The sequence below is a fragment of the Chaetodon auriga genome, chromosome 23 (assembly GCF_051107435.1).
Source record: "Chaetodon auriga isolate fChaAug3 chromosome 23, fChaAug3.hap1, whole genome shotgun sequence".
NCBI lineage: Eukaryota > Metazoa > Chordata > Actinopteri > Chaetodontiformes > Chaetodontidae > Chaetodon > Chaetodon auriga.
In genome coordinates this window covers 9,708,007-9,721,997 of record NC_135096.1, presented here as the reverse complement: position 1 = coordinate 9,721,997, position 13,991 = coordinate 9,708,007, and the positions used below count along the sequence as shown (strand labels likewise).

Sequence of the window (13,991 nt, the reverse complement as noted above, 5' to 3'; positions counted from 1 at the left end):
ACTTTCTCTCTCTCTCTCTCTCTCTCTCTCTCTCTCTCTCTCACTCACTCACTCCGCCCTCTACCGGATAGCAACTTCAACCCCGGATTCAACATCTGCACGCGGGCGCGCGCACATGAACCAAAGTACAAGGGTCGTGCAATAGCCCACTGCGCTGTGTAGAATCAGAGTGATTGTTTTCCAATGAAAACTGTTTGTTTCCTCAGTCTAGAAGAGGGGGGAAAATGAGATTTCCACCACGTCATTCACCTCTCTATCAATCAACATCCTTTCTGCCAACTATCCCCTTTTCTCTATATTCCCCTCCACCCATCGCTCTCTCTGCACTTCCCACCTCTCCCTTTCTCCCATCCTTCCATCATCCCCTCCAGGGCTGGCTGCCCTGTGGCTCTGCCAGCCTAATCAGCCATAACATATGTGCGTGCCAGTGTGTGTGTGTGATCCCTGTGAGGAAAGCATTTAGGATTGAGGAATGTGAGAAAACTGGGATGGACACTGTGTATGTGGGCGTGAGAGGACGGGGTAGGAACCAAGGGAGCTGGAAAGCTGAGAGGCTGTAGAGAAAGAGGGATGGATTTAGGAATTAGAGGAGGGATGAAAGGAGTGTGTGTATGTGTGGAAGAGAACAGATGATTCAGACTGAAGCTGTTCCAAGGGATGAAAAGACTGACAGAGACGATGCAAGAGAGGGGATGACTGGAAGGTTTAGGAGTTGTTGGAGAGAAGAAAAGGGTGTGTCAAAGACAGAAGAGGGGGGAAAGAGGGATAAAGCCATAAGAAAGAGATGGCGAGAGAAGGAAAGGAAAACAAAGACATAAAAGGCATGAAGGAAAAACAAAAGAAGAAGGCATTCATTTAAGAGTTTTAAGGAGAGGGAAGTCATGGGGGTAACTAAATAAAGAAATTTTCATAACGACGAAGGTCAGGAGGAGGAAAAAGGAAGGAAAGTAATGGATTCAAAGGTTGGAAGAGGGATGGAGCAGAGGAATCTAAAGAAAGATGAGAATTTTTGATGTAGAAATATAAAAAAAGACATTCCATACGTTGCTTCAGTCATGATCCCTCCTGTAAAAATGTAGTCATTAAATTGAGGTGGAATGTACTGCACAGTCATGCACAGGCTTCATCACATCACGAGCGTGCTTACACACACACACACTCACTTCATTTCTCCTCAGCACACACACACACACGCACACACTCTCGGAAATATGAATGCATGCACTACGTGTCTTTATCGCACACACACTTGCTCCTCGTTCTCAGAGGCACGTTTCTGTACAAGCACTTGCACTTTCTCTCTCTCTCTCTCCCTGTCCACTGGAGATTAGCCTCTCTGTTGTCATGACGACCGTGGCTGTGCGGCTGAAGGACAGGGGGAGCGAGTGTATGGTTGTGTAGCTGCGCCTGTGTCTGAGCGTGTGTGTGTGAGCGAGAGACAGTGAGAGTGAGTGACAGTTATTCAGCCACAGCTCAGATTGTGGGCCCCCCCCCCCACACACACCTGGGCTAAAAGGCTAAAATCTCTCTACAATGCAGAGAAATATGACCTGAGCACCTGCAGAGACATGTGTCAGCAGCAGACTGGGTAGATATTTGGAGCTATTGTCCGCAACCAACTTCAGCTTTTCATGAATTAAAAAATGAAATCCTCATAAAACAGCAAGCTTTCTCCCTGTGTCACATGAACACAGGACATGTCAATCCCACAATTTCAAACTTTTGTTGCAAGTATGAGACTTAAAATGCCATGAACAGCTCTTGTAAAAATCTGGTGCAGCAGTATTGGAAGCAAAATGTCTGAAATTATCCAAATAATGTACAGAAATGACATATATAAGCAGTAAAAACCAAACCTCTCCACATGAATCAGCGGTTGCAGCTGCAGTCCCATCCTCTAATATTTATCCAAATGAATAAGTAAAAACGCCGGAGGACTCGAGATCAAATGCTTCCTCTGTGCTGATGATTTGGTCGTGCTATTCAAGACAAAATAGGCAGCGGCAGCAGCTCCTGGATCAGCAGTAAACCTCAAAAGACCAAAACAATGACGCTCCGAGTTGATGGGAATCAGGAAGGCACAAAATGAGACTTTTAATCTGGCTGGGAATGACTGGGAGGACAAAGCGAGATAAGAAATATGCGGAAATTTGTGCATCTGCAGCAGGGGCTTTGTGGGAAAGCTGCATATGAAGCTGGCAAATTGAATAAAAGCCACACTATTAACTACAGAGGAGAGCTTCAGTTTATTAACAAACCACACTGTGTGCTACATCAGCTTTTCATCAGTCAGACAAATGAAAGAGGCGCACTAATGATGAAAAAGCTGCTGGAAAAACACAACTAAAACACAACGTTAATTGCAGTTTTATTTGGCTCTAAATGGAGCTCACACAGTTGAAGATAATGTGAGCACAGAGGGGAGGACAACTGGAGAGGACACTGACTTCTTCCAGCACCTAAACAGAGTCTGACAGTGGTGGAAAAAGCATTCCGACGCAGTAGAAGAGAAAAGAATAGATTTTTATTGCCCACCGGAGTGGAAATTTGTGTTGTAGTAATTCCATTATGTATAAAAATGTTCCTTAATTAAAAATACATAGAGTTAGGAAGCATCCACTCCCTTACTAAGAAGATATTGAACATTTCATTGAACGCTCTTACGCAATTCTCAGGCCTCTCATACAAAACATAGTACAATAAATGTTCAATGGAGCAGAAGACAGTGTTGATAAACCTCACACGAGATTCACTTTAACTCACCAAATCAACCCTGTGATCAACACACACTCTGATATGCATAAAATAACTTGGAACTCAAGCTATCAGGGAAAGGAAGAGGAGTAAAAAGCACATGATGTGAAGTAAAAGTATAAAGCAGCATAAAATGGACCCAATTTTGGAAGTACAAGTACCCCAAAATTGGACCTAAGTGCACTACTTAAGTAAATGTACCTAGTCACATTCACCAGGCTGAACGTACAAAGCCTCTTAGTAGACAGGAAGAGGAAATATTAGAGAAATCTAAGTCTAATGGGGGACTGAAAATACATTTTCTGCAGCAGAATATGTGAATGTATACAAAACCTGAGGGAAGCTAACAGGCTGGAGCTATGAAAAGGGAATCATACAGGCTTGTCATGTCATTTTATGTTCATTTTGTTCAGCTCACTGAAGCAGTTTTATGGCCCTTTCAATGGACATTGATGTGTCACCATTTCAAAGCATTGGCAGTGTAAGAAATCTACTCTTATGCTGTTGGAGCTTATTTGAATATGAAGCCAATAAAGAGGAAAAGCTTATCATATGTAGAGCGTAGAATGTTGCACTTTTAATACAATGCACGTTTCAGGGTCTTTGGGACGTTGCAGATCGTGCTGAGTGTTCAGCCAAAACTGACGAATGTGAGCTATCAGTGAGCTTCAGTGTGGGCGACTGTTTCCACAGCATCAAATAAGTTGGTTTGAAGTCGACTTAGTGACAATATCAGCCCGGAAATTACTGCAGAGCTGACAACAGCAGTTTGTGACAAAGCCTGCCTCTTCCCTCTGCGCCCTGAACGAACGATTTTCTCTCCCAGGGTTTTATGACTGATTATGAGAAGAACCACTTCAGAGCTGATGACTTTCTTGCTCCTTTGGGGTGGGGTGGGGTTTGTCAGGATTTCAGAACAATGCTGAAACTGAAGCAGGGTGGGAAGGAGGTCCTGCGGCTTCCTCAAAATCGAAGGACCTTTCATGGTTTGGTGCCAAGGTCAGTGTGCAGTGCAGCGCTGCAGCAGGCTTGACTTAACTCGAGAGCATTGGGAACACAAGGATCAACACAGGTCAAGAAGAATTTATTATTTATGAAGAGCTCCTTTGAAAACAGGTTGAAAACATGTTACAGGAAGGCAAAAGGAAGTAGAAATGAAAAATAAAAATGAGACATGAAGAGAGCAAGACGCTTCATGCTTGAGACTGCATATTATCTAAATTCAGATGTTGTCAGTGGTTGGTCTGGCTGCAGCTGCATCTTTGCAGCAGCACTGCTCCCCTGCTCAGAGGCGTTGTTAAAAAGGCACACATTCAGATTTTAAATGGCTCGTTGAGCTGCTCCAACGTGGCCAGAAATCAATTAACGCTGGTTTAGACCCTCACCATATCAGCTGATTGTTACTTTGATAGCACACACCACCAAAAATATTTGAACACATTTTTAATTAAATTAGTAAAAATCAGTCGTTCAGCAGTAAGTCTGGAGCTTTTAGGCAGTCGCCTGCTGTTGTGATTGTTTCTCAGCTCGTGTATTGTTAGCCTGAAGCTGAGGAGTCTTAAATGTTGGTGGTGTTGGAGAAGTATTATCCCTTGATATCACAAGTTCACCGTGCTTTGCCGTTTAACTATTGTAATCCCTTTTGCTTTCAAAGCACTCAGTTATGACAGTGCTGTGTTGCTGCTGTGGAGCCACGTCATCCTGACAGCCCTACGCACAGCCCTGGTGTTGATTGACTCAGAGAGGTTGAACACCAAACTGCACTTCAGATGTCTGATATCATTAATAGTCACTGTGAGCCAGTAATGAGTCGTACAAATGCATCAGCCTTTACAGCGCACTTTATGTGAAATTGGTCTTGTGTGGGGAGGGAAAAAAAAACAAGGCGACAGGAGCTATGAAGTGCGAGGACAAATAGTTGTCTTTTTTTGTTGTTGTTGTTGTTGATGGAACATGAAGTGAGAAATGTCCTTGCCACTGTGTCACTGACAGCAATTAGTCGGCAGTTATGAGAGACAGTAGTGGGAGTTTGGAGGAGTGAGGCACACTGCAGCAAACAGTTTGATAGAGTCCACTGAAAGTGATGAAATATATTAGACGCCACAATCTGCTGGGCTGTAAATATTTTCATGCTGCCGAGAATCAGTTGGATCTGTTGCGCACTGTTGGGTTGAAAAGCATGTTTGAAAATGATGGAACAAATCCTTCTGTTAGAGGTTTTTATTTATTGGGAGCCAACACTCTCAGAGCCCAGATCAAGGCGGATTTCTCTTTTGAAAGCTGTCTCATGTTGAGTTTTCAGTTTTGATCTCCGTGTTCTGACTGTTTACAGCGAGAGCAGGTCATTTCTCTCTCGTTTCCCGTAAAATAGTTGCGAGAGTTACTTCTGCTGCTAATCCACGGGCACTGGCATTTGTGCTGATGTGTAACAGAGGAATTCACACTTCCTTTTCCTCCTCAGTCTCAAAGGTCCCGAAGTGAACTTTGTCACTACAGATAGAGCCAAGCACTTTGTTGTTTTCATTTTAAATCCCAGTAACTGACAAAAAGGGAACAGGCCACACAGAGGGACGTTTCCTGAGACAAACCCTTTTTGGCAGGAGAGAGCAGACTCATGCACAATGGCAGGATCAGATTGGACTTGTGGTCTCTCAACTATGCATGAATGGGAGGTAAGTGAAAGCACTGAAGGGATTTTGGGTATTTCAATTTTTTTAATTTTCACTTTTTTAAAAGGTTTTATTGAGTTATTTGCAAAGATTGAAGCCATTCTCATGTCTGCACAGTAAATATGAAGTTACAGCCAGGAACTAGTTAGCTTAGCTGGCATAAAGACAGGAAGTCTGCGCCTGACCAAAGTCCACAACCCCTGCAAAATAGCAACTTGTTGTTTCTACATGTGTTTTTCTACCAAAGAGAAAGAACAAATTAATGAGGTGCTGATACACTGATTTTATTCCTTCTCTGGAGAAGAGCCAGGGTGGTTGTTTCATTAGTTCCCACTCTTTATGCTAAGCTAAGCTAACCAGTTGCGCTGACTCTAGCTTCAGATTTAGTTTACAGACGTTAGAGTGGTATCAGTCGTCTCGTCTGACTTTCCCAGATGTCACACTGTTCTTCTAATTTGAACTATATTATCATGCTTGTCATAAAGCTAAAACACACTTTAAATCAAAACACCTCCTCATAAAAGAGTTGTCAACTTTAACTTTACATTGAAATTAAAAATTAAAATGTACTTACAATCCATGGATGATTGGATTGAGCTGGTAGAGCACAAACGTCTGAATGCATTGTTGTTTAAACTGATGTTTCTCAGTCCCCAGATTATGAGCCGTCACTTCCTGTTTCAGAGAAGTCCAATCCCCTGACACGTGACATCGACCGGGCTTCAGCCAACTGCATTGTGAGGATGTTACAGGCCTGTGACAGCCAGATGTTTCAGGAAGAGACAGGAACCACCTACCAGGTACAGGTGTTCCATAAAGTAGCCTTCAAGTTTTTTTTTTACTGTGAAAGAACATTTGTTTCGGGAAGTAATCACTCGATTCATCATCATTTTTAGAGGCTTTTGAGTGAACAAGTGGTGGAAACATTGATGGAGGTTTCTAAGAGGGTGGAGCTCATTCTCAAGGTATCGTCTCTGTCGGTCTGTATTTCTGTTGGACTGTCGGGCATGTTGGTAAAGCCTGTCTTCTGTTTCTTTAACAGGATCCTCAGGACAGCCTTGTTGTACTGAGCGGTTGTGGGACTTCTGGTCGAATGGCTTTCCTCATCACGGTAAAAGGAAAATGACACTGAATGAAACCATGTGGTCAAATCTCATTTCTTTTATGGAAAAGTGACTTCCTGTCTTGTGAGTTTTGCTTGTGTGCGTGTGTGTTTGTGTTCTTAGTCGGCCTTTAACAGAGCGCTGAGGGAGCTGAATCAGAGTTCAGTGTATTCGTATATCATCGCAGGAGGAGACAAGTATGTTGGGGTTTTTGTCACATTGAACAATATTACACTCATGATTGAAAATACAGTAAATAGTCAGCAGGAATTGTTTCCTTTGCAGAAGACTGTTCTTATATTGCCACTCTCAATCACTGGTTTTGTTATTTTAGCAGTAAAACAGATCTTCTAAACTCTCTTCCACACAATTTCAAAGTGATGGTTTCTCTGTTGAAGAAAAATCCTTCAAATATATTTAAAGTTGGAATATGTCACTTGTGAGAGTGGAAATAACACTAAAGTCGAACACCGAAGCAATAAAACTCCTTTTGCTGAAGCTTATATGGCTAATGTTAGAAAGCAAGCCGTAGCCGACTTTCTAATCTTTATTGCTTGTGCTGCTGTCACAGTTTAACATTTCAATACCTTTCTTGCACTAAAGTACAAGTAGGAAATGCGCCGTGTTTATTAAGGTGTGAAGAACATGTTGCACCCAGAAGTGTGTTGAAGTGAGCAATTGAATTCAGCTTAGTAACAGGGAGAACGGGCTATTTCTTCTTTTAAGAGTGACACAGTCTTGCTTTAAGTCTTTCTCTCATTTTCCTCAGAGCTCTGCTGTCCTCCCAAGAAGCTCCTGAGGATGACCCCAGACTGGGCATGCTCAGTCTGAAGAAGGTGAGGGACATGGTGGAGAGTGTGTGTTTGAGGACAAAGTGTAATGCGGTACTTTTTTGAACACTGCGTGTTTTTGCTGACCTGCAGATCTGTGAGGGAAAGAGGCGGGTCTTGTTCATTGGTATCTCCTGTGGATTATCAGTAAGTCACTCCAGCTGACTAAAATCTGAATTCTGTGTTGACTCATGAGTCAGGACCTTGCAAACTTGTATATGATTTTGTGATTTCTGGTTGCGTAGGCTCCATTTGTGGCAGGTCAGCTGGACTTCTGCCTGCAGCACCCTGAGGTCTACACTCCTGTACTGGTTGGCTTCAATCCTTCACATCAGGCCAGGTGTGTGAATGTTGTACAAGTGCTTGTACATTATGTGAATTACGAATACTCAGTAATGTCCCTGTTGCTTTGAAACAGTTTATTTTTAACATGTAAAATAACGATGTGTTAGGGACGAGCCCATACCCGGCTACACGTTCACTTTTAGCCATGTGGTGCAAAGGATGCAGGAGCTTGCTAAAAGTCAAAAGGCTTTCATCATCAACCCAGCAGTCGGGGTAAGAACATCCAGCCACTTGCTCTCGTCATACTCGAGAAGGCAGTGCGTCTATACTTTGGCCCCTGACTCTGTGTGTGACTGTGTGTGCTTTGAGTTTAGCCAGAAGCCATCAGTGGCTCTTCCAGGATGAAGGGAGGCAGCGCCACTAAGATTCTCCTGGAGGTCGTCCTGTCTGCTGCTCATGCTGCCGCCTTCACAAACACACCCATCACATACAAGTGAGGATGCTAAAATCTTCTTCTTCTTCTGCAGTTGCATTGATATATTTTACACTGAGTCTATGCACATTGCTGTGTTGGTTTGCTGCTGCTGTGATCTTAAGGTAATCGTCCAACCGCCTCCAAGTGTCCTATAAATGACAAAGACAAAATATATTAATAAATAAATGTAATCGTATCATACATATAGATTTATTATCTGTGTTTTCCCCAATTAGCAGAACTCTGACAATTCAGAAATATGAAATATCGAGGCAACCCAGATCTGTACATGTATCTAAGTACATCAATTACTGTTATGAAGGCATTTGTCCTGTAGTTTGACAAAACTCCATCTTATATCCTACTATTGATCTTCTGTCACGACCTGAAGCCACCTCATAGCAGCTCTCATCTCCAGCTCTGCACCCAAAGGTACAACATGCAGTGTGTTAAGTGCTCCTTCGTGTTGGCAGCCATCAGCCTGCAGTCAGCCTACAGTCACCAAAAAACCTGCATGAAAAAAACCTGGACATGCTTTTCACATTACTCGTGACTGGTGCATTTAGCAGTGTCAGTGCCTTACAGTCACATGTGTCAGTACACACACGCTGCTCGTGATGGGGTTGTGTGCAGAATAAGGCACATGTGGCTGCATGTTCATCGGCTCATTAGGAATCTGCATGCTCTGTATGTGACTTTTTCTGCTTTACATTTCATATATAACAAACGAACAGGAGCATTTCCATTGTTTCCATTGCGTGATGCTGACCTCTACAGATCATTGCAGAAAAGAATCTGTTCTGCGATTGTACAATTACTATTTACTGAATTTGTTCATGCTTTCATGTAGTACATAACAAACACATGTGAATGCATTCGTGGTGTGTACCTGTGCAGCAGAAATCCCTGAAATTAGCCCCCCTTGTCTTTATTTCTTTCCAACAGGGGCATCCTGCAGCACATGGGAGCATACAAGAAAGCTCTGGATATCACTTATGCTCAGAATGAGGGGCTAAGTGCTCTGCTGGAGGCAGCTGGACAGAGGTGGAACATCCTACTTTACACCTTTCACTTTCACCTTGAAATGTTTGCCAGTGTTTCACAAGAACGCTGAAATGAAAACTGGCTTTACAAAATGGAATTGTATTTGTTGAGAGGTGGAAATGCATCTGTACTGAAAGCCACAATAATGGTGTTTGTCAAGGTGGATTAGCTGCTTCCAAAGCTTTCAGTGGTGGAGAAAACTCTGATCCACAATACTGGCAGCCCACACAGGTGCAACATGAGCCTTTCCTCTCATTAAACAGACAGTACTGCAGACATCTGAAATGCATCAGATGATATTTATAAAGGCTATGAAAGCTTTTTGTTAATCACTGTTTTTATTCATGAAGATTTGACCTGTATGTGCTTCAGTTTGCAGCGGGGCAGGCGTGTGTGCTACCTGGGCTGGGGATCCCTGGCTGTGCTGGGCCTCATTGATGCCAGTGAGTGTAACCCCACGTTTGGAGCAGGTGAGTGTGATGTCCTAGCAGAAAACAACATGGCTTCATTTGCAGCAACACATCCATATTTCTTTTACATTTGCATGATATATATCCATTGTGTGTGTGTGTGTGTGTGTGTGTGTGTGTGAGAAAGACTACAACGATGTTCGAGGCTTTGTCAGTGGAGGATACAAAGAGCTGAACAACAAAGAGGGTCCCCTGATTTCACTGGTATGTGCACAGAAACACTGAATAAACATCTATTTCAACAAAAGAGGACAACTTGAATGAATGAGAAAGCAATTACTGCAAATAGAGAAGCTCTAATGTGACACAATGCACGATGAAACGTTGTCACTGTACAGCAGATTTATCTGAACTTCCTCTACAGCAGTGCTGTCAGCGCTAGCTGACTCCAAACATGGAGATTTCTGTTCTGGTCTCGTCTGTGGGTCTTACTCAAGTCTGAAAAATCCTTACACAGCCTTACAAAGTATTAAAATGTCTAAAATCCAGTAAAATCCAATTAAAATGAAATCCAGCTCTTATTTTGCACTGTGTAATGACGAATCTGTCTCTGCTGAACCTGACTCGTAGATTAACCCGGAACAGGATTAGTCTGAAATACATCTTACTGTACCTGCTTTATGATGTCTGTTTTCAATTAATCTGCTTTAGTCTTTCTGTTATACTGCCGGGTGGTGGCTTTAATTCAGTTCAGCTACTACTTGAATTTGTGTTTTCTGAAATTTGCATGCATTGTTTAATCAGTTTTGTTAAGGGACAAAGTATCTTTAATCTAATCGAAGATGCAAATGTGTTGATCATGCTATCTCACTCTCTATCATTGTTTGACAGATGCAATATATATGTGCAACGTGTGTGTACACCATCCACTTCCATCCAACTTTCCTCCTGTATGTGCATGTGTCAGTTCCCATGAATCCCTTGTGCGTGTGCACACTGTTTTTAATTCAGGGCAAAAGTGGCGGACTCCGCCACTGACAATGTAAATTACTGTATACAAAGTAAACTGCCAAGTGAAGCAACACAAACTTTGACGTGTTCTGTTTGGACCACAGTGCTCATAGAAAGAAGCCTGAGGGCCTTTGATATGTACAAGATACAGCGTGCAAGTTCAAGTATGTGAAAGTATGCATCAGTTATTTGAAATGCTGGATATACATGGCTGTCTTTCCTCGAGGGTCCGGACTTTTGCATAGCACATGAGGATTTTTTGCATCTAGTCCTGCCCTCTCTCAACGACCAGGACGTCGCTCTTCTGATCTACACACACTCTGGTGAGAGAAAACATATCTATTTTCCATGTTTGGACACAGTCCAGATCAAGTCAGCATGTGTCTTGACGGCTTCTCTCCGCAGACGATGTCAGTGAAGTGGTGAAGTTGGCAAGCAGAGTGAGAGAAAAGACATCCAACCTCCACGCTGTGTATCATCAGGTTGATGGAGACACTGCAGCAGCTGTACAACAAGTATCTATCTATCTATCTATCTATCTATCTATCTATCTATCTATCTATCTATCTATCTATCTGTCTCATACGGTCTTTTTTTTTTTGCAGGATGACATCAATAAGCTGTGTTTATCCTCACTGAAACTCACTTGGCCATCACCTGCTTCAAGGAGCTTACTGCACATGGTACAGCACACACACACATGCACACGCACACGCACACATTGATTCAGTGACTCATGGGAGCATGAGAAATAACTGCTTTGGCTCATTTACTCTCTTTTTCTTTGTCTGCCGCCCTCCTTCAGCAGAGCATTTTGCGGTGCTATAAAGAAATAAATGCACCGGACAGAAGGAGTATCTGTTGGATAAATGCTGAAAGACTCATACAGTCTTTATTGATTTTCATTTGCTTTAATATCTTGTGTTCTGTAGGTCTTATTTTAGATGGTAGGTCATTATTTTTTTCACGTTTTCATCGTTTCCTCTCGTTGTAGCTAATGTAAATGCAGAGAACAGAAAATCAATCGCGCCTCTCTCTCAGCAGTGGGAGCTGTCCACCAAGCTGCTGCTGAACGCTGTGAGCACCGGAGCTCACGTCTTAAAGGGGAAGATTTACCAGAACTGCATGATCGACGTGCAGGTCACCAACAGCAAACTCTACAGCAGGGCCACACGTCTACTCCAGGTATATGACATCACACTCAGGGTTTCAATCTGACAGTGTATGAGTTTTTGTCTTATTTTCATGACATGCTATGAAGATGTGTTTCTAGGTTTCTATGTTATGCTATTAACTGTCTTATGGCCTAAGATCATGGCCAGACTTACTGGTTTGGAACTTAATAATAATTTTAAATGTGCTGCTAATAATTGAGGTTTTAGCACTAGATTTTGGCCACAGGGTGCTGCCACAAGATTGCATAACAGTGCAGGTCCTGTTTCAGCTGATATTTAACTTTAGTGGTGCAAATTCCCCACAAATTTGCAATTGATCAGCTTACCAAAAACAGACACATTGTGGCTTTGTTGGGATGGTAATACCTCAGATTTTTCACTGATTCGTGCTGAATCTGAAGAGCACTTGGACAAGCATTCCTGTCCCAGCAGAAGCACCCAGTTTACCCTTTAGTCCTGTGGGATTTAAGATCTGTTAAAAAGCAGCTTAAGATCCAGCTATTTAGACTTGACCTGTCTTAGTTTTATCCATTAATTTGATCTCTATTTTATTCTTACTTTCATGTTGTCTGTGTGTTAAAGTTCCCTTTTCTTGGCCTTACTGTTAAACCATGTTGGCGTACAGCACATGAAGCTGATCTGTACCTGGGTCTGAACACTGAAAGATTTTGGACTCCTCTTCTCCTTCTCTATCCAGAAGCTGTCTGGTCGTCCTGAATCCCATTGTGAGGAAGCTCTTCTGAAGGCCGTCTACCGAGTGGACAAGCTGACAGCGGACATTACATCGTCTGACATCACCACGCACACACGCACCGCCAAAAACAGGACCAAGGTGAGCAGGCAGTCAGGTGGGTAAAGTAGTGGAGGGGTGAATGGATGGCGGCTAGCTGTGTGATATATTCTCTCTCTGTGCAGGTGGTCCCTCTGGCTTTGGTCTGCTTGCTCACTGGTTGCTCTCTCGTGGAGGCAGGTTCTCGTTTGGAGCAACAGCCAATCGTGAGGGAGGCTGTGGAGGCGTGCCTGTCATAATTGACATGGCATGATGTCATTGTCAAGCCCTTACACACATACACGACATTGATGCATTTAATCAACCTCTATTTCCCCTCTGCAGAGAGGTCAGCTTTAATCTCTTCGATTTCTACTATATTTAGTGTGATTGTGACAGCTGAGTCAAAGGTACACTGAGTTCTCCTCTATTAGTTCTGGCTTGCTTTGATTATGAGCTAATATTTATTTTAAGCCAAAATGTGAACAAGGCTGTTTTGAGGCAGCAATTTTGTCACCTGCACCTGGAAGCTTGAAATGCAAAACCATGTTAGAACACTAAGGGGCAGACTTGACACCTCAACACAAGCAAGTCTTGGCCTGATAACCTGCAAATGTGCTGTCAGGTTGTACTGCTCTCAGAACAGACAGCGTTTTGAAAAACACAAATACGATGTTAGAATGCAGCAAGTAGAGGAAAATACAGCAATAAAAATGAAATTACATGTACTTTTCCTGTCTCCTGGTGTATTTATGTGTGTGTGTGTGTTTATACCCACACGCACACACACAGTATATTTAATCAGAAATAAACACAGAATATTGCATAATTTCTATTATGAATTATGTTTACAAAAAATGTGTGGGGTGATATTTGATGTTTCACCAACATTTTCATCCTGTGTTCTGTTCAGTTTTCAAGAGGCACAAGCTCTACCATGTTGGTCCATGTGACGTAAGGCAGCCTCAATCCCCCTGTGGCTCAACAAACACACACACACACACACACACACACACACACACACACACACACACACACACACACACACACACACACACACAGGTACTGGATTAGTGTGACGTGTGTGTATCTTGAGAGCAGTTGAGCAGCTTTGGAAACACCTTTGGAGCATAGCCAAACACAGCAGGGAAGCACAGAGCAAAGGCAGTCCAGGAAGCTAAAGTACACATCAGATCTGGATCAGAAAGCATTAGCACATAATTCTCAGTGTTTATACGAACAACTCTGAAGTAATAAAAAGGATATCGTTTGCCACTTCGAGACCAATACAAGGACTGCCACTGTGAACCCTTTGACAGTCAGTGTAACATAATTGCAGTTAACACAAAGCATGTAGAGCTCCAACACAGAAAAGCAATGTGTCAAATTACTCTGCAATTATCATTACACTGCTTTTATCATTAGGCCTCACCTACAGTTCAAAACACTTGAAAGCAACCGCTCGG

At 42.7% G+C, this 13,991-nt stretch overlaps 1 protein-coding gene across 1 annotated transcript; it reads left to right on the top strand.

The window, feature by feature from the left end:
- The first annotated feature begins 5,304 nt into the window (after positions 1 to 5,304).
- On the top strand, positions 5,305 to 13,117 carry gckr (glucokinase (hexokinase 4) regulator). The gene is made up of 19 exons (XM_076723861.1): positions 5,305 to 5,426; positions 6,074 to 6,223; positions 6,320 to 6,388; positions 6,466 to 6,534; positions 6,650 to 6,723; positions 7,296 to 7,362; positions 7,450 to 7,503; positions 7,602 to 7,696; positions 7,809 to 7,914; positions 8,016 to 8,134; positions 9,062 to 9,160; positions 9,533 to 9,630; positions 9,758 to 9,834; positions 10,808 to 10,904; positions 10,987 to 11,096; positions 11,187 to 11,264; positions 11,623 to 11,766; positions 12,454 to 12,588; positions 12,672 to 13,117. Exons 1-19 carry the CDS (start codon positions 5,376 to 5,378, stop codon positions 12,783 to 12,785), a joined length of 1,806 nt encoding a protein of 601 aa, XP_076579976.1. The 5' UTR covers positions 5,305 to 5,375; the 3' UTR covers positions 12,786 to 13,117.
- Positions 13,118 to 13,991: the final 874 nt, after the last annotated feature.